The sequence below is a fragment of the Myotis daubentonii genome, chromosome 2 (genome assembly GCF_963259705.1).
Source record: "Myotis daubentonii chromosome 2, mMyoDau2.1, whole genome shotgun sequence".
In the NCBI taxonomy this organism is placed as follows: domain Eukaryota; kingdom Metazoa; phylum Chordata; class Mammalia; order Chiroptera; family Vespertilionidae; genus Myotis; species Myotis daubentonii.
In genome coordinates this window covers 79,482,265-79,503,394 of record NC_081841.1, presented here as the reverse complement: position 1 = coordinate 79,503,394, position 21,130 = coordinate 79,482,265, and the positions used below count along the sequence as shown (strand labels likewise).

Genomic DNA, 21,130 nt, shown 5'->3' with positions numbered 1-21,130 from the left:
TTATTTGAGCTTATTTTTAAAATCCTCAAGGTGGATCTAAGGTTAAGGGTTTACAGAACCCAGGCTAAGGCGAGACTGGAGAAAAAAAAAACGGGTGGCTGGGTTTTATTTTGGCTTTTCAATTGGAATTGCTTTCTGAGAGTCTGAGAAAAACACACACAAAAACCTTGATCATATAAATGAGAGCTGAACTCACTCAGCTCCCAAGATAAAGGGGCACAGCCTCCCTAGAGCCCGAATCTCGGGTGTTCTTAGGCAACTAAGAATCTTAGTGGAGGTGTCAGAGGTAATTCCTTATGACGTGCAGGAGCCCCATAGGGAAGTCCTAACTCAACTGTAATTAACTGACTTGTTCCTCCAAAGGCCGCCATGGGCTTGGTCTGCCAGGGCCCCAAGCCCTCCTGGTTGTTTTAGACAGCCAGGAGAAAAACTGAGGCACATAAAGGGTTGAATGAGACTCAAGGGCTGAGTGTCTCATGGAGCTCCACCCATAAGCAGCACACTTCAACCCATTACACAACATCCCTAGAAACTTTGCTCTGACTGCAGCTTTCCCAAGACGTCAACAAGGTTCTATGCTCACAAATTAATGCTGCTTCAACCTTGTTTTTATATCACTTAATTGTTAATGATTGAGTGTGTATAGAATAATTTTATATTGTTATTATCCTCCTTATGGTTTCCTAGTGGAAACAGTATCTGCTTTCCCAGACCCCCCTCCTTTATTAGATATGAAAAAACGTAGGTACCTGCTAATCTTTCCTACCTACTAGACAATAACATTCTGATTGTAAGCTATGATAATGAAGTTAATGTTTTGTTGGCCACACACAGGTCTTCTTTTACTATCAATATAAGCTTTGGTACGTTTTTTTCTAACTGTATATATCATAAAGGACCCATCTTGAGCAAAGCCCGCTAAGAACACCTCGCTAATAATTCCCCTGGTAGAATTATATGTGGATCTAATCTAGATGAGTATTTTAGATGAATATTGTCTAGATGTAGGAGTGGATGAAACTACTAACTGCCCAGAAGAAAACTTAGAGCTTCTGGATAATAAAATAGTAGAAAGTCTTAATTCATCTGGCCAAACTTATCATAAGATACAAGTGACAGTGGGTAAAGGAGGAAAACATATAATTATCTTAATAAAAATTGTGATAATACATATAAAGGGTTTTAGTTGTCTGGGATGCTTGTTCCCCTCAGATCCTTCCGTAACATTAGACATTTTCTGTTCCTAATCAGTGTTACTGGTTTAATATTGTTGCTTTTGTTCCTGGTACGTAAATGTTATACTAGACTAGGGGCCCGGTGCACGAAATTCGTGCACTGGGTGTGTGCGGGGGGGGGGGGGGGGGAGTGTCCCTCAGCCCAGCCTGCCCCCTCTCACATACTGGGAACCCTCAGGCGTTGACCCCCATCACCCTCCAATCGCAGGATCGGCCCCTTGCCCAGGCCTGATGCTTCTGACAGAGGTGTCAGGCCTGGGCAGGGGACCCTCATTTCCCCCCATCACTGGTTCTGCCCCCAGCCCAGGCCTGATGCCTCGGCCAGAGGCGTAGACGCCCAACACCCTCCGATCGCCTGATCGGCCCCTTGCCCAGGCCTGACGCCTCCGCCAGAGGTGTCAGGCTTGGACAGGGGACCCCCATCTCCCCCTGATCACTGGCTCTGGCCCCCGCCCAGGCCTGAGGCCTCTGGCCCAGGAATCATGCCTGGGCAGGGGACCCCCATCTCCCTCTGATCGCTTGCTCCACCCCCCGCCCAAGCCTGATGCCTCTGACCCAGGCTTCAGACCTGGGCAAGGGGACCATCATATCCCCCCAATCCCCGGCTCCGCCCCCCACCCAGGCCTGATGCCTCGGCCAGAGGAGTTGACCCTCATCACCCTCCGATCACCAATCACCGGATCGGCCCCTTGACCAGGCCTGAGGCCTCTGGCAGAGATGTCAGGCCTGGGCAGGGGACCCCCAGCTCCCCGCGGTTGCAGGCTCCGCCCCTGCCCAGGCCTAACACCTCTGGCCTAGGCGTCCGGCCCGGGCAGCGGGGACCCGCAGCTGCAGCGGCCCCGTGATCGTGGGCTCTGCTTTAGGCCCAGGCAAGGGACCCCTAGCTCCCGGGACTGCCAGCTTCGACCGTGCCCAGCTCCCATCGCTGGCTCCACCCCTACTTCCTGCTATCACTGGCCAGGGCGGCAAAGGTGCCTGATTCTCCAATCATGGCTGGGGGGCAGGGCAAAGGCGGCCCCAGGGCCTCCTTTGCCCTGCCCCCCAGCTCTTAGCTCCCCGCTGGGTTTCCGATCACTGTCAGTGGCAGGGGGCTTCTTCCTGCTTTCCCTTTCGCCTCCCTGCATTGTGCCTACATAAGCAAATTAACCGCCATCTTGTTGGCAGTTAACTGCCAATCTTAGTTGGCAGTTAATTTGCATATAGCCCTGATTAGCCAATGAAAAGGGTATCGTTGTACGCCAATTACCATTTTTCTCTTTTATTAGATAGGATGCAGAAAAACACAAAACTTAAGCAGCAAAAAGACTTGAATCATGGTAGCTCAAAAATTAGAAATGATCCAGAATATTTTTTAACAAGGACATATAGGATCTGGCTACCTCCCTTTTTATTTTGAATAATAATAATTCGACCTTGAATGCCATCTAAGGTTAGAGTCTTGCCCCATCCCTAGTGGTCGACCCTGTTCAGCAAGACAAATGCAGACACTGAGACTACCTAGGAATGAGCCTTCCTAGCGCTGTGGGACTCCATTATCCAACCAAAAGTTTGGTCATCAGTGCATCCTTTGGATTGATTTATGACCAAGAAAGGGATGTGTGGAAGAAAAGGGCCCACATGCTAACCTGACTAACTCAGGGAAGGCCTGCGTGGCAGCCTTGCAAACTCAGAGACCTAAAGTAACCACAAAGGATGGTCTGAAAATAAAACTTCTTAAATTAAAAAGCAGTTTATAGTGAGCAGTCATGTCCTAGGCTGGTATCCTCTCTGACAAAGATAAACTTTAATCTTAACTGAGCCTATAGTCTTTTTTGCATCTGTGATAACATACCTTTGGAAAGCAGAGTAACTTGTAACTTCCCTTTTTCCAGACCCCTCAGGGCACAACCAGTGCCAGGGCAGAACGGATTCCCTCATTGCTATTGTTATCCTGTTAAGTTTGACTGTTAACTATCCTGTACCCACCTATGTAAAAGAAACAGGTGTTTATCATTTTACTTTTTACCCAGTCCTAGAGGTTTCCCTGCTTTGCTTTCTCCCACCTCCCTAATCTATCACCAGTGGATTTCATGTAACTCACTTATGTCTCCTCCTTTGATGGTAATTCATACAAATAGGTGAAAAACTGCCATTCTCTGGAGCATTATCTCAATACATTGAAATTCCACTTCCTGGCAATTCTGCTTCCTGGCAATTGTCAACAGTTTGGCTCAAATAAACTCACAAAAATTCTTTACTGGTTTGAATGTTTCTTAGGGTAAAAATAACATACCTTTGGAATGCCAGGGCAACTCCTCTTTTAGCCAGACCCCTCAGGGGACAGCCAATACATCAGGGTGAAGACCATAAATCCTCTCACTGTTATTGTTACCATGTTCATTGTTGACTATTAATGGTCCTATAGCTACCTAATTAAAAAATGTGTCTATCATTTTACTTTTTATCCAATCCCAGATGTTTCCCAGCTTCACTTTCTCCCACATCATTAATCTAATCCCCAATGGATTTCACGTAACCCACTTGCATCTGCTCTTTTGATTGTAATGTATAAAATTAGGTGCAAAACTGCCGTCCTCTGAAGCACTATCTCAATCCGTTGAGATTTTGCTTCCCGGCAATTGTCAACAGTTTGGCTCAAATAAACTCACAGAAATTTCTCTATAGATTTGAATGTTTCTTACATTGACAGTACAGGAATGAAGATAGTAAAGAATTGGGCTGATTCAGGTTTGGAGTTCTACCAGAGAGGTAAGATGAAAACTGTGTGGTAAAGCTGAAGAATCTAACAGTATAAGTAGGGGAGTGAAACCAGAAGGGACCCTTAGTGGGTGACTATACAAAGTCAGAACCATTTAAAACTATAGTATTTAAATGGAATTGTGTCTAAAATTGCAAACTATCTGAAAATTTGTTTTTGTTACATTGTGCAAGAATACCAGAGTTTTAAAATAGATACATACTCTGAAAGTTATAGGCTCCAATTTACATGTGTCCTTTACTCCACACCCCCTGCCCCCTCCATCTACCAAAAAGGCCAAACTCCAGGGTTATTTCATGCATCTGTGTCCAGCTGATCTTCACATATCCTCCTGTTGTCCTTGGGAAATTATCTATACTAATAAAAGAGTAATATGCTAATTAGACCGGGAGACCTTCCAGACATCCTTCCGGACAATGCCATGGTGGCGGGCTAAGGCAGAGGCAGTTACAAGCGATCAGGCCAGGAAGGGAGGGCAGTTGAGGGTGAGCAGGCTGGCAGGCAGGGGCAGTTGGGGGCAAGCAGGTTGGCAGTGGGGGGCAGTTGGAGGCGATCAGGCCGGCAAGGGGGCAGTTGGGGACGAACAGGCCAGCAGGGGGGGGATCAGTTGGGGGTGATCAGGCCAGTAAGGGGGGACAGCTGAGGGCAAGAAGGCCAGTGGGGGGCAGTTGGGGGTGAGCAGGCCGGCAAGCAGAATGGTTAGAGGTGATCAAGCAGGCAGGCAGGTGAGAGGTTAGGAGCCAGCAGTCACAGATTGCAAGAGGGATGTCTGACTGCCGGTGGGATTGGGCCTTAACCAGCAGTCGGACATCCCCTGAGGGGTCCCAGTTTGGAGAGGGTGCAGGCCAGGCTGAGGGATCACCCGACCTCGTGCATGAATTTCGTGCACCGGACCACTAGTACTATGATATTCCCCTTCCCCTCCGCTGTTCACCCCATCGCTCAGCTTAGCCCATCTCAGGCAATCTCTTTGGCACAGACCACCTCCACTCACCTCCTTCACAGGAACAGCAATATCTTTAACTAAAATGCTCAGGAAGACCTCTCCAAACTTCCTCGTTGGTCTCTATTTAACTATGCACATTCCTCTAATTAAACCTGGTTTTCTCTAGCACCAATATTTTTAATTTGTATTCATTTTATTTCTGTCACTTACTTATGAGCATTGCAAGGATATTAACTTTATTATTTTTCTCACTGTGAATGCACTCTATTTCGGCTATATTATGTGTTAAGCACTTTGGTGGCTAGATTAGAACCCAAGCACCACTCAGAAAAGTACTATTCATAGATATATGGGGAAATACAGTACAAATTCTAATTTAACAGTTCTCAAATGAATTTTTAAAATATAGCTCATTTCAAAGTTGATTACTTTCTGTATGTTTCCTGGGGAGTTTCTTAAAAAATATTCCAAATCCTGAAGCAAATGTTATTACATTTTTTAAAATATAGCCCACCTGGACTAAAATGAAACATAAAATTCAACTACCGGAGAAGTCACTTTCACAATTTTGCATTCAAAAATCTTTATATAGATATCTGAAAAAAATTAGCATAATATGGTTATCATGCAAATTTTTCCAAATTTATGTTTAAAAAGTTACAGGATATTCTACATATTATTAATAAAGAGCATTCAATTCAGTACAAATTTATGTAAATCATCTAGATATGGCTATATTCCTTCAATAAACATAAAGGCTATGGTAATTAATATTTCCCTACATACTTTTTTATATAGTAATAAACACACAAAATGAAAAACAGTTATTATTTTTTAAAAATTACAGTGCGGTTGCTATAAACACTACATTAAATAGCTAATGGAGAATATTCTTTCCAAAGTAGCAAAATTCGCGCTGTCAATTAAAGCCAGATTTCTTTCACTTTATCTAATAAATTGTTTAATGTAGTGTGTCTGAATCTGGGGTGTACGGAGATATTTTCAGGGTCCACGAGTTCTCTATGAGAATGTGTAACTTTGTGTTTTCATTTGACAACAATTTAAAAAATTAATACAGTATACTGTGGATTATTTGAGCACACATACAATTTCACTGTATTTTTGTATTTGTTTTTATAATCTCATATAATCTCCTATAAAGGCCAGATGATGTCACAGTGCATTATGTAATAAAAGATTTTATAACTACTACTATGATGCTGGGGGCTAATTTCAGCAGGTCATAAATGCAAGAAGTCCTCAAAAGGTTGATGGGCTTCTATATTCAGCAGGGCTGAATCATATTACCTGCTGCAGAAATAGCTGAAAGCATCTCCCCAAACCTGAAAATCTGCATATATCATTGCCTGCTGCCAACAGCTGAGGGCAGTTCCCCCAACCTGACAATTTTACTGTTTACCAAACTTTACCTTTAATATGTGTGTTTGCTTTGCTTTAGGGCAATTTGTGTTAATAAAAAGCGAGGGGTCCAGAGATTCAGGGAACACGTGGTTACTGAAGCTTGGTCTCCTCTGGCTCCCCCGAAAAATGCCTCCCAAATTTACATTTCATGTCTAGTCTCTTTATTAATTTACTCGCAGCCCTTCTCCAGATTCCTGAACCCTTCTAGTTGCTGAGAAACACCCTGGCACTATGACAAGAGAATTAAGGCATCACAGGAAACATGTGGCCAAACCTAAAGGATTTGGGGTGCAGCACTCAGAACCATAAGCACCTTTCAAAAAGTCATTTAGTTCCAGCAAAACATCACTCACTATATGAAATTAATATTGTCATTTTTTTACTTTATTGACAAATATTGACTTTCTAGATTTGTTTTTACCCTGTTCATAAGTCAGATATGGCTTTGTATATGTATAGAATTTAAAAAGAATATCAAGGCCTCGTTATAACTTAAAGTAAAAATAATGTAAGCCAATACAAAAACTATGTGAGAATGTTTTTCTTTTATACAGTATTTGGACATGTCACAATTTTGAGAAAAACATGGTTTCCTTGAGTTTTTCCTCATATGAAAAAGCAGAAGATGTGACCAGGAACCTTGCACCATTTGCATCAATCCTGCATTGATTATTTAATCAAAGCTTTAATTAAGCAAACACTTCTGGCATTTTTACAGACAGTACATAAAACATGACAACTACCGGGGCTGCATCAACCACACTTCCCAGCATTCAGCTATGTTCCTGTTAACCTTTATGGTTTTGTTGGTCAATACATCCTGAAAGTCAATCAATATACGAAGGGCTCAGAGGGAACTTGTGAAATACCCTGGAGGGTCAAGGACGTGCGATCACTGCAATAGCTGGGTCTGTCCCAATAGCATTAACATCACCCAACAGAAGGAGCCATACATGTTTTAAAAGTGAAAAATTCCCCAATATAATGCATACACTCGTAACTAATAAACAAAGCAAACATAGTTCATCACATATGCCAAGATTTTATCATAAATACATATAAAAATAGATCAAATTTCTCATAAAGACTATATATGATAAAGTTAATGTAATTCAGTTTTGCAATGGAAACAAAATTATCTTAAATCAAGTATGGCATGAGAAAATAAATAATCAATTTCCCCAAGTTCTCTAATCTTGACAATAATTCTATTGAATGTAACCTTCCATTGATTTATTCAAATTTATTTTACTTAATTATTACAAATGCACATATGTGAGCATAAAACTGCCAAATGAAATAAAATAATGTTAACACCATCACTTCTCGTATCTACATATTTATTGATTTCAAAGTTTAAAATAAAATATTGTTGTTTCATACACTCAAAATATGATCCTATCCTTATATTTTTATTCGCATCACTGGAGCCACTCGATGTCTTTAATTTATGTTAATTAGCTTTATCCTCTACTTGCTGTAAAAATTATGTCAAGTCAAATTATTTCACAGTTTCATGCATAATCTAAGGTCAGGAACTAAAAGTGTTTATGCATTCAGCTGTCGTAAAGTTGCTGACTATATTTCAGGTGCAAACATGCTAGTCAATACATAAGAAAATAAATGTTATTAATTTCTCCTACTTCCACTTGTAGGAACAATTTCTTTTCTTTTTCTATTCTGCTCCTTTTTGAATTTAAAAACTGCCTGTCTCCCTCCTTTACCTTTCGATAATCTTTTTGTTTTGTTTCCCCTTTAATTCATCTTGCTGGCCGAGAACTTGGGCCAGCAAAGACAATCAGTTTTGTCTTCAGAGTGCACAGCTTCATCATTAAGGATGTCAACTCCAAATCTTGAATAAACACACCTCCTGCAGTCCTTCAGAGACACCTGTAGGCAGACCCCCCTATGCCTGCAGCTCATATTTCTATCTTTCTATCATGACTTAGCTAATACCTCACTTCCTCAGCAGTGCCTTCTCTGACCTGCTAGGACCAGGTTGGTCCTTTCTTCTTTTGTGCTACGAATGCACAAAGCTTTCTTGCTATTTTATCATACAACTAGAGGCCCGGGACACAAAATTTGTGCACAGGTAGGGTCCCTAGGCCTGGCTGGCAATCAGGGCTGTTCGAGGCCTTCCTTCCCCAGCTGCCGGCTGTTGGCCAGGGTCTTCCTTCATTCCCTGCCGCCTCCTGGTGATCAGCACACATCATAGTGAGCAGTTGAACTCCCGGTTGGTCGAACTCCCGAGGGGACAATTTGCATATGAGCCTTTTATTATATAGGACTGATCGTGCACCGATGGGGTCCCTTGACCTGGCCTGCTCCCTTTCGCAATCCAAGACCCCTCAGGGGATGTCGGAGAGCTGGCCAGGCTGAGGGACCTCATTGGTGCATGAATTTGTGCACCAGGCCTCTAGTAATAACGTAATGCAATATTATTACACATTCATCAGAAAGGCCAAAATTAAGACTTGGGATTCTCAATGCTAAGTGTGACAACCAGCATGCTCATATACCAGAAGTGGGATATACATTGGTACAACCACTCTGGAAGACTGTTTGACGTTATCTACTCAAACTGAACACATACACATTCCATCAACCAGTCATCTCACTCTTGAAAACAGTCCCAAACAAATGCATACATTTTGTCACAAAAATCGGTGCATAAATATATATACAGCAGCAGCATTTATAATAGCCCAAAACTAGTCACTACCCAAATGATCAAATTCGTGCACGGGTAGGGTCCCTAGGCCTGGCCAGCTATCAGAGCTGATCAGGTTCCCTGCCTCCCTGCCTCCCGGCCTCCTCCTTCCCTCACCACTCGTGCACCACCACCATGCGGTTCTCCCCCACTCCTGTTTCTCTCATTCCCTCAGAGGTCTGCCAGCCATGTTCCATTCTGCCCCCTGGTGGTTAGTGCCCTTCATAGCGAGTGATCAAACTCCTGGTCCCCTGGTCAAACTCCTAAGGGGACACTTTGCATATTAGCCTTTTATAGATGGTAGATAGATAGATGATAGATAGATAGATAGATAGATAGATAGATAGATAGATAGATGATAGATAGATAGATGATAGATAGATAGATAGATAGATAGATAGATAGATAGATAGATACATAATAGATAGATTCAAAGTTCAAAACAGGTTAACCTCATCATAGGTGGACTTTTAATGTCTGGATATAATCATGTGAGAGTGTGAGGGGAGGATGACTAAGGGGACGCCTGATAAGGGCTTCTAGGGGGCTGGGAATATTCTCTCTGGTTATATGACAGATCTCCTTGCATGCCCATATTTTATTTGTGAAAATCTAATAAGCTTTGCCGCTATAATCTATGCACTAATCTGAATGTATGTTAAATTTCAATAAAAGGTTTTTACAAATTACATGTTAGGAAAAATCATACATTAACCACTCTAAGAGTTCAGTCTTATACTAGCATCACCCATCTATTTACCAAGCATGCAGATGGTGATTTACCTTACAGAGATAGTTTTCAGTGGAGCTGACAGTTACACAAATGAAGCTGTTATTGCTTTTTTAGGAAGTTTAAGGAAAGGAGACTGGTAATGGGCACTGTTGTATCCTTTCCCCTCAACAAGGCAACCACTGGCAAGACTGATTTTCTGCATTGTCTGGATTTTGTGTTTTAGGTTTTTACTTGAGGAAGTACTGATGATGTGACAGACAAAAGGATATCATATTACCTCACCCTGACATATTTCTGAGACAGTGGGATCCACACTTTGAAGAGAGCATCCCAAAGGGCAGAGATGGGAAGGAGGACTTCTCATGAGACATGGCCCTAGATTTCAGAGTAGTTGTCTCTTCTAAATTATTCAACCTTCATAATTGAACCACTGCTGTAATTATATTTCCCAAATTACTTTTAGTAGAGATAGCAGACACTTTCAGTTTAAATTAAATCAGGAAAATTTAGCACCCACTGGGCTTTATCAAATTCTCCTGCATACATATATTTTTTAAAAAAAATCTCGAATGCCCTTTAGGAGATTGTGTTCTCCTTTAGTGAGTAAATGTATAAAAAATGTATAATAGTATTGATATAAATAAAACAAATTTACCAGAGACAAAGGTAAATTTGAAATAAAATCAGAGTTGAACAAATTAAATTCAATGTAGGAATTTCTAAAAATGATAAACACTGTATATGATATATGCAAACACATACAAAGAAACTTTGACACACGCACACCTTTTATTTCACTGAGATTTGATATAGCTACTAGCTTGAACAGAGTTAAGAAAAGAAGGACACAACAAACATATACCCATCTCCTGGAATACAGATCTGAGTTGTGTAGGTGGGAAATTCAAAGAGGAAATATTCATCCTAAACTGCCAAGCCAAATATTAAAAAAAGCTAAAATCTTTTACAGATATTAAGAAGTTAGAATTTACTTGGAAAGATCAAGTTCTATTACTGATGCAATTTAAAGATAAGAATTTTCTGCAATAAAGGAAATTAGAGTCACTTTGGAATCTCAAATGGTATTTCATTCATCCATTCCTTCTTCATTCAACAAATATTTACTATGTACCAAGCACTGTTCCTGTAAACAAAACAAAAATCCCTGCCCTCATGGACCTTACATCCTACAAGAGAAAACAACACTCAACTGCTTCCAGCAGATGGCGGGAAGAACAAAGGCTCTCGGGAACGAAGCAGGCCAGGAGAGCTGGCTGTAGGAGGCAGGGCAGCTGGGGAGTGCAGGACAGCATGGTGGCCACAGGAGTAGGTTACAGGAGCCAGATCACAATGAACCACAGGTCACAGAGTTGGATTTTGTTGCCTTCTTTCCACTGCCTTCAGGATAAAATACAAATACAGAGTGTGGCACTCTCAGACCTCTAGTCGGCCTCACTCCAGCCTCCTCTCTCCCTAAAATCGCTTGTGCTGCACTTTACCAAATCCAGTGTGGGCACCAGGCTCTCTCTTCCCTGAGTATCCCTGTATGTCCTGTTCCTTCAGCTGCAAGAACTTCTCCCCCGTTTTCCCTTCCCACTTTTGGTCCTCTGTGCTAATGTTAGGTATTGACTCTTCCAGAAAGCCTTCTTGTGTCCTATTGTGGTAGGCAGTTACACATAAACTGAGCACGGGTGATGGGCCAGGGACAGAAGGTCACCAGGGCAGAAAGCCCTGGGTGCCAGTTTTTCCAGGACAAAACTGGAAAAACAAGAACCTCACCCCCAAGGTAACCTTCTCTCCCCTAGCATATCGCTGGTCATGGGGTTTGGATCTTCTGATCTTTCATATCATTGTTCATTCGGTTTAAACCCCCTGACCTTTCTTCCCTAGAAATAACATCTAGGCCTCAGTTGTGTTTCAGCTACAGACCCAGAAAAGCAACAGAACCAGACAAGGGACTCCATGGCTAAGGTCAGGACCATCTGTAATGAATAATGACCCCCTGCCCGGGTGCTGACCAATCAGCGGAGGCCCAGATCCTGAAGGGACACACCTGGAAAGCTGCTGAATATTCTATTGAGACCCTCTCCCGGGATCACCCCTAAAATCTCCACCCTTAAACCCTTAGGACAGAGGACCTAGGACACTCTCTCTTCCCAGGAGCTCCCCCACCTGCTTTATCCCCTTCTATTCCCTCCAGGCGCCTTACCTTTACCTTCCTCTCTCCTAAGCTCCCAGGACCCTTCTTTTGCCTCCGTAGTTTGTTTCCTGAGCCCATTTCTTCTACCACTCATTTCTTCCACCTACGTGATATTCTAAATAAATGTTCTCTTATAGTTTGGGTCTTGGCTCTGAATTCTTTCCTAGCCAGAACTCAAGCACTGAGATTGCTGAACCCAGGTCCTGTCCTACCCCTCTGGTCTCACCCCTGGTGCTGTTCCTGCCACCGCCAACACTGTGAACTCCTGGCTGAGCTGAGGGTTTTCCCATGTGTTTCCACAGAATATAGCATTACCCCCATCACATTCTTTACTGTGTGTACATGCTATTGTAACCCCTTGAAAATAAGGAAGGGGTCCATTTGCCTGGTATCTTATGCTCCTAACAGGGTTTGGCATATAAAATAAATATTTGTTGAATGAATGCCGGATCTTAAACCAGGCTCAAATCTCTCTATAGAAAACTTAAAGGGTTATTTACGTTATCAGATCTACATAAAGATGGCGATTTTGGAAAAAGCTCTAATTCTGAATCATTCTGTAAAATCTCCAGTTCTTCCATGTCACGGAACCAATTTAGCCTTCAACTAGTTGGTTCACTAATTAAATAAGAAATACTAGGTGCAGTTTTACCTAGCCAGAAGCTCCCAGTAGAAATGAGAGGGGAGATTAAAACAAGCAGAGTGCAAAGACACTTTTCTTTGTTTGTTTGCAATGGCATTGCCCATTAAATCCTTCTCCGTCTTCTCTACTTAATAAAATAAAGGCCACGGGCAACCAGGAGCCAGTAATCAAAGTCAGCACAATGTGTCCCTCTTTCCGAGCAGGTCCTCCTTCAGTTCTTTGGAGAAGCAAAGCCTGCGGACTCAGGCTGTCAGCAGGGGACAGAAGCACACCTTTTAAGTGCTCGATGACAAGCTGAACTGAAACCGATAAACCAGTACAAACCTCAAAAAGAAATGAAGCTACATTTAATATTGGAAAATCAAGATGAGTAAGCAAAACAGCTTCTAAGTCAAATGTGGACATGTATTTATCATATATATGTATGTAACTGGTTAAAAAGAAAATGTAAATGAGAAGAGCAACAATCAGTATTTAACTCTTCTGTTTTTAGGTTTCTCTGAAGCTTTTTCTTTGACTCTGATGTTTGGCTATGTATCAAATATAATATGTTCATATAGATAACATTTTTCTAATATGTAAATTAGATTCATAATCTGTATACCAATTAAAATTTACTAGTATGTAAGGCCTAATAATATCAAATGGGAATGTGACAATATTCCTAAAGAGGAGTAAGTTTTGAATCAAAGAATAAACCTTCTAAAAATGCAAACTTAAAATAAAATATGGAATTAATAGGTTATCAAGACACTGATGCTGAATTATTAAGGCAGAGCCTCAAATGGGTCACAAAGTCATTCATTTGGCGTGCATATCCTCCTCAGCCCTAAGAGAAGCTCTGTCTCTGTATAATTCATTCAGAAAATACACAGTTCCAGCTTACAGACCAATCTAAAGCATCCAATAGTATATTTACAGAACTATTCTGTTTGTTCTGTCTTGGGCTATCTACTTCTTATCAGATTGGAATTCCCCAAGTGTAAGTACTAGAGGGAGGCAGGACCCCAATTCCTACTCTGTCAGTCTAGAAGGAAACTGATTCAAGTCAGCAACTCTAATTTCTAGACAATTTGTGGGCTCTCTTTAACTCTCCACTGCTGCCTCGTCTACCTTGCGATGTGCCATTTTTCTGAGCCTCTTTCCTTTTCATAAATCCCTCAATGTTTAAATCAGCTGAAGCTGGGATTGTCACCCAGTCTGGGCAAAACTGGCTTCTGTTTTTTCTCTTGACAGCGACAAGTCAGGATGGGGAGTTCATTGTTTTGTCTCAGTTGCCTTTCTTGAATTCTCTTAGAAGGCTAAACAGGAACATTGTGGACGCAAAAGGATGTAATTTCAGAGTCAGAGAAAGTTGAGCAAACTTTCTAAAAACTGAATGGAAGCCCTAAATAGGTTTTTTAAAAAAAAAAGCAAAAGAAGAAAATGTGATTCAAAAAGCCTTAATTTAAAAGCAAATTGCTTGAAAACCCTGGCATGACAGACTATTCAACCAGTAGTTGTTAACTAGCGGTAATTTTGACACCCAGGGGACACTTAGCAGCATGTGGAGTCCTTTATGACCATCACAGTGGGCGGGAGGGGTGCTGCTGACATCTAATGAGTAGAAAATGGGGTGCTAAACATCCTACAATGTACATAACAGCACCCACAACAAAGAATTCTCTGGTTTAAAATGTCAATAGTGTCAAGATTGAGATACCCTGCCCTACACTACTATTTCCCTTTAAATCAGATATAAATGCCCCACAGAGCTAAAATAACTCTCCCCCAGTCCACAATACCCAGACACTGTTATGCTTGCCTCTGAAACCTCATTTCTACCCTAATGTTCAAAGAAAGTCTCAAAACTCATCTGTCAATATCACGATTCACCTAAGAACTACACAGGTGGGGAAAAACTGAAAAAGAATCGATAGGGGAAAGGAATGAGCCCAGGCAAAGAGCTGTAAAGGGCCAGGAGTGCCTGGGGGAGTGATAGGACACCCAGGGTGAAAATACAGTTGTGTTCATGGCCACGAATATTGGGAAATAAAACTATGAGGAATGCTGTGATCAGAATCCAATGTGTCTTATACATCACAGCAGTCCATATTTTACTTTCTGAATAACAGTAATCTTTAAGGAAAAAAATTTTAAGTGGGGTAAATAAATATGTTGTTTCTTAGGAAAAAAAATCTCTGGTGTCAGTTTAGGTGAAGATCTGACATGAGCAGACCTGGTAATAAGGAAGTAAGGAGACAGCCTCAATAGTACAAAAGCTAAAATTAGAATAGCTGGATGGAGGTGATGGCAATGGAGATGGAAAACAAAGAGCAGAGAGAATTTAAACCTATTCTTAGGGATTTCCAGTTCTGTAAAATAGAACTTTAAGGGATAGAAACACTTTAAAAGAGTTAACACATCTTTATGTCCACTGTAGCATCAAAGGAAAAGTATGGTAACATGTCAATGGATTAAGAGAAGTAAAGGTTATACAATGATCTTGTATGCTATTTGAATAATTTCCCTATGACTTCTAAATAACATATACAGAAAATGTATGATATTACCTGCTCAAGGACTTCTTTGTAGGTAATAGTTGCTTTAGTGTTTGTAACAGGACTGTCATAGATGATAGCAATCTTATCTCCTTTGCCATTTTCAATATGACGATCAATGGCATTATAACAAATGTTAAGCATGCCTTCCACAAACCTGAAAAATAATTGGAAAGTAAAAGTAAATGACTCTTTTCAAAAGATATTGTTGCTTAGTTAGCTTTGTACATTTCTAGTTTGGCAGAGCTGCCCTTAAAACACTGCTTCCCTCTGCATGTTATGCTAGGTAATGATAGCTATAAACTGGATATGCAGGATGACACAGAGTGGCATTTTTATTTTATTTTAATGATTGTGCATTTATTTTGATGTGCACTAAAAAAGTACCTCGCACTTCTAGGTGATATCTTTGTGGATTGTATTGCTTAGGATGAAACTAGAGTATAGAGCAATAAAATAATCTACGTGGATGAAAGGAATTGTATATAAGTGCAGCACAGACACAATAGGCGGAGGGAACAAATGATAGATGTATGACTGAAGACTGGGTACGGGCTGTAAAAAAACAAACTTACTGGAAAACTCAAGTCTTCTTTGAAAGATATTTAGATGATAGATAATAGACAGATAGCTAGATAGGACATTAGTTTCAATTAAATATATCTCCAACTGCATAAATATAGGTGAGCTCTTTCCACATGTTGGAAATGCTTCGTCATTTAAATAAAAAATGGGCATGCACATAAAATTTTAATTTTTAAGAACTTTTGCAATTAAGTACTTTTCACCTCATAGTTGATCAATGTCTTCTTATGAAAATACAGGCATCATGTATAGATGAAGATACTTTATAAGAAAATACAACTCATTTTTTTAAAAAAGGCTAATCATTTACCACTTTTTGAGGTGGAAGGATTAAAATAAAAATACATGCACAAAAAATGCTCCATTTGTCAGACTAGCAAACATTTTAACAATGCCAAATAACAGAGGGGTGCGGGGGGGGGGAAATAGTGAAGCAACAAGAAAAAGAACTGTTAAATAGCTGAGTTTCAGCTGCAAGTATTCACTCAAAGAGCCGTGTGTGAAATTAAGCAGAAATTAAGAATAGCTATAGATACAGTGGCAGCATTACGAAGGAGCAGATTCAGAATGCAGCAGCAGGAGGGATCATTTCATCACAATCAAACAATGATAAATACTTCAATAATACTGAATTTGACTACCTTACAGCATAGCACAGGAAGTGGTTAATATAATCACTCCGAATTACCAAGTGTGAGAGCTTCAATACTTGTTCAAAAATATTGACCTAACCAGTTTGCTCAGTGATTAGAACTCAGGCCCTTGGACTGAAGGATTGTAGGTTCAATTCCAGCCAAGGGCGTGTACCTCAGTTGCAGCCTGATCCCTGCCCAGGTTGGGGAGTGTGTGGGAGGCAACCAATCAATGTGTCTCTCTCACATTGATGTTTCTATCTCTCTCTAAGTATCAATGGAAAAAATATCTTCAGGTGAGATATAATAAAATTAATATCTTTATTAATACATACTAATAAAAGGGTAATATGCTAATTAGACTGGACAGCCTTCCAGACAAAGCCACGGTGGAGGGGGCCAAGGCAGAGGTGGTTAGGGGCAATCAGGCTGGCAGGGGAGAGCAGTTAGGGGCAATCAGGCCAGCAGGGAGGGTAGTTAGGGGTGACCAGGCTGGCAGGGGAGGGCAGTTAAGGGCATCAGGCAGGCAAGCAGAGTGGTTAGGGGCGATTAGGCAGGCAGGCAGATGAGTGGTTAGGAGCCAGCAGTCCGGGAATGGGAGAGGGATGTCTAACTGCTGGTTTAGGCCTGATCCCAGTCAGACATTCCCCAAGGGGTCCTGGATTAGAGAGGGTACAGGCCAGACTGAGGGCCCCCGCCCCCACACGAATTTTGTGCACCGGGCCTCTAGTATATATATAATTTCATTATTTATTGTCTTTCCCTCTCCCCACTTCCTGGCATGAAGAACAACTCCCTTGGTTTTGGGCTCATCCATGTGACTTGCCTTGGTTAATCCTCAGACACAATACAAATAGGGGCCTGAAAGCCCTTGGACAACTGGGCTTGCTGTACTGCACCTCTGCCTTCTCCTGCAGAAGAACCTCCAGGTATTACCACTGCCTCTTCCTCAGCCAGAATGAATATTTGCAGGTGGGAACAGAGCCCGAAAGAAGTAAGAAGCCCAATCTAGCCAGATACATGTCTTGGAGCAATGTTTCCAGTTACACACATCCTAGATCAGCTGATCCCATGACAACCTACAGACACTAGCAATAACTGCTGACCATTTCATGATTTGGAGATTTTTATGGTTATTTGATATGCAGCATAATTGCAGCCATAATTCACTAATACACCAAAGCAAAGGTAAAGTTTACTCAACATCTGTGGCAAAAATAAGAAGAGATGTTTCATAAAAATTCCCTACAAGATATTTAAGTATTTTGTTGTTGTTATTTTTGCTTTTGTTTCTGAAAATACATTTTAGGCACATGGAAGATTGACTTGCTGGAACATGTCCTGATGTCATTATTCTTTTCCCCTTTATCTACATCTTCTCTACCAACTTTTGTGCTCAATATTTAGTCATGTTTATGACATATCACAAAAAAGGGGACTCTCAATTCCAAATACTCATGGAAAATTCACTTTATCTACTATCTCTTTTCTTGTTCTTTCTCAATATATTTTGGAGGAGGTCATCAAGAGGATAAGACCCTTGAGCTTAACCCAGACCATTGGTGGTTCCCCATTCATTCGCAAACTAGCAGCCTTTTCAAAGAAATAGCCTTGAGGAAATAAGGTGTTGTTGAGACCATCTGGACTGAATATATGACTGAACCCAGTTAAGGCCTCTATATAATCATTTAAGATTCTTGTGGGTGGATGTGAAGATCTACGTATCTTGCAGCTATCCACGACAAGCCTGGTATGTAAGTTCTCTGCTTACTAAACCTACAACCTAACAATCTGGAATGGCCTGCCTTTGTGTGTGTATGTGGGGGTAGGGGTCAGTTTGCAAAACAACAATATATTTCATGGAATATTCTTCCTTTGCCAAATTTTTAAATGGCAGTAAGCTCTAACATTCTAAATCCATCCCTTTACTCACTCCATATACATTCTCTAAGGGATATCTACACTCCTATGGTTTCAACCTCCATCTTTAACACTGATCCCCTTTCTCAGTTCCATACACTATAACCAATAGCCTTCTGGACATTTATACTTGAAAAAATATGTCCAATTATAATCATTTTCAGACAGCCTCCAGCCCATAACCCATTCTGTCAGCCTAAAATACAAGAACCAGCTCAAGACACAAAAGTATTCATTTGGGAACCCAAGAATGGCAATTTTCAGGGTAAACAGATTTAGGTAGAAATCCAAAGAGTGTCCAGATTACAGAAGAGGGGATCATGTTTTTGTATGAAAAAAAAAGAAAGAAAGATGAGGTAAGTTGGTTCTAAAGGAGTTCATTGGTACTAACAAAGCTAGATTTGTACAGTGGGGCCTTGACTTATGAGTGTCCCGACTAACGAGTTTTCTGAGATACGAGCCGTCTCTCTGCTGATTTTTTGCTTTGAGTTGCGAGCTAAAATTCGGGTTATGAGCCAGCTTCAGATACCCCACCGCTAGTTGGCGCAGCGAACGTCACGGTGAACGCCACAACATCAGCCCAGCTCACGTGTCTCACTCGTTCACTTTATGATTTGACATATGAGTAATTTGAGTTACGAGCTCCGTCACGGAATGAATTAAACTCGTAAGTCAAGGCCCCACTGTACTTCATTGATTGGTCAAGTGAAATGGTCACTAGGTAAAATTTCACTTTTGTCGGTCCTGTCAACAGAAAATTCTCACTCTTGCCGACATGGAATGTGGGTGGTTTGGCCCCATTCAAAGGTTCAGAAAGCAGGACATACAAGAACAAGACAGTTCCTCTGTAATGGCTGCTCCAGCTCCATTTTAAAACGGCTTCACTTATGTCAACTTTCACATTTCCCCCTTCTGATCAAGGTATTTTTTCAAAAGAATCACAGATTAACCATTGGAGTGGATTTTCTCAATTTCCTCATGTGTTCACATTGTGATCTCCTGTCACCAGGAATGTTCATATCTGGTATGTCATATTCATGTAGGAGAGAAACTGGTTTTCTTCGGAGCCTTTAGACCACATTTGAGCAATAGCAGTGCCAAACTGAGGAAGGCTTGCCATCCAGTTCTATGAAATAAAAGTTAGCAGAATTCAGCATAGGTAGTCAAATCATTTTCAATCTTGTCTTTTAATTGTCCATCTAAGATTTTATGTGGATTAAAAATCAGTTCAAAATGTTGTGCTACCATTATTTTTGTGAAGTTCTCATAGCATTGTGAAAGATAGTAGATATCTACACTAATACAAGAGAAAGATGCAAATTGACCATACCTTCACAACGCCCACCAGCCAGTCAGGAGTGATTATGCATATTAACCCAACAAAGATGGCAGGTTAATTTGCATATACAGGAGCCAAGCAGCTAGGGGTGTTCCACACCAGCCCAGCTGCTGCGAGCCTCTGGGCAGTGTGGGAAGGCAGGGGAACAAAGGCAGAAAGGCGGTTCCGGCTTGAGCGAAGGCGGTGCCAGCAGCCAGGGAAAGGAAGGCCCATTCTTGCACGAATCTTTGTGCATTGGGCCTCTAGTAAGTTTAATAATAGCAATTATTCTTAAAATTAAAAACAGGACACAAATTCCAAATAGTAGAATAATTCTAAACCATGAGGCTGTCCTTTTTAAACAGGTCAAAAACCCAAAAGCTTTCTAGAGGCACCTATAACCAATGGACTTATTCTCTGATTTTGTGCGATTGTGTTTCAATCTATCCTGAAGAATTTATTCAAGCACACAGGTGGTGACACAGACATCACCACCTTATTTTGCTAGAATATAATCAAAAGCAATACAGTTATGTGAAACAACTTGAGAAAGTAAATTTAAAGATATTTCTAGAGCAGCCATGGCTTTGGCGATAGATTCAGCAATATCCCCTAAAGTCCTAATGTTTTAGGCAAATTTCTGTCCGTTTATTCAATTATGCCAATACCCCACCACCATTGAAATAAAATTCTCAAGAATCTTATTTCTTCATTATCAGAGACATCACCTGGCAATTCTCATTTTGTTCTGTGATGTAAACTTAAGAGTGATGACCAATCCTGAGTCTCTGATTGACTACATAATGAAATAGATGTAACCAGTAATCCAACTGTGCAGTAACTCCCCAGTAGGTAAGAATTTAAGCAACTCCACCATAGATTTTTCTGCCAAGTACAAGTGAAAATAAATCCTAATGGGAGACAGATAATGGAGTTATGATAATGAAATTGACTGAAGTAAGGGTCTGAAGGGAGTAGGCACAGTGAACTGTTGTAGAGCCAGCCACACATCATAGACCTGTTGAATCACCTCACTGGTGAAATGAGTTCCCCAGTCATTATGAAGTTCAAGAGGGGTTCCCTATAACAGGGATACTTTTCTGTAATAGAGTCTCAGCTAAAGAAAAGACAGTAGCCTGTCTATAAGGAGAGCAGATGCTTACTGAACTTATTCAAATAACAGCATTGCTATGAAATAAGAATACTAATTGAGTTTCTGAAATCCAAAGGGATAAGGTAGAGTGAAAAGTTACTGTTTCACTTTTGTTCACAAAGATATACTTTACCAAACTGCTTTGAAGTCGCAGATAGCTAAAAAGCAAAAGTTTCCTTAAATGCAATTCAGTGGTATGACCTGAAAGTTATCAGAGACTTGTATTCTAAAGTATTTGTCAGTCCTTTCCATGAATTTCTCTAAAGATGAAACATCAAAGTAAAATAGTAACTGTCTATAAATAACAAAACTTAAAAATGCCCATTTTTAAAGAT

At 40.9% G+C, this 21,130-nt stretch overlaps 1 protein-coding gene across 1 annotated transcript in view; it reads right to left on the bottom strand.

Annotated features, from left to right (window-relative positions):
- ACSS3 (acyl-CoA synthetase short chain family member 3) overlaps positions 1–21,130 on the bottom strand; it is a 144,806-nt gene that overhangs the window by 98,362 nt on the left and 25,314 nt on the right. The window contains exon 2 of the mRNA XM_059683717.1: positions 15,200–15,344. Within this exon, the coding sequence (XP_059539700.1) occupies positions 15,200–15,344 (145 nt within the window). The remainder of the gene's footprint in view (positions 1–15,199; positions 15,345–21,130) is intronic.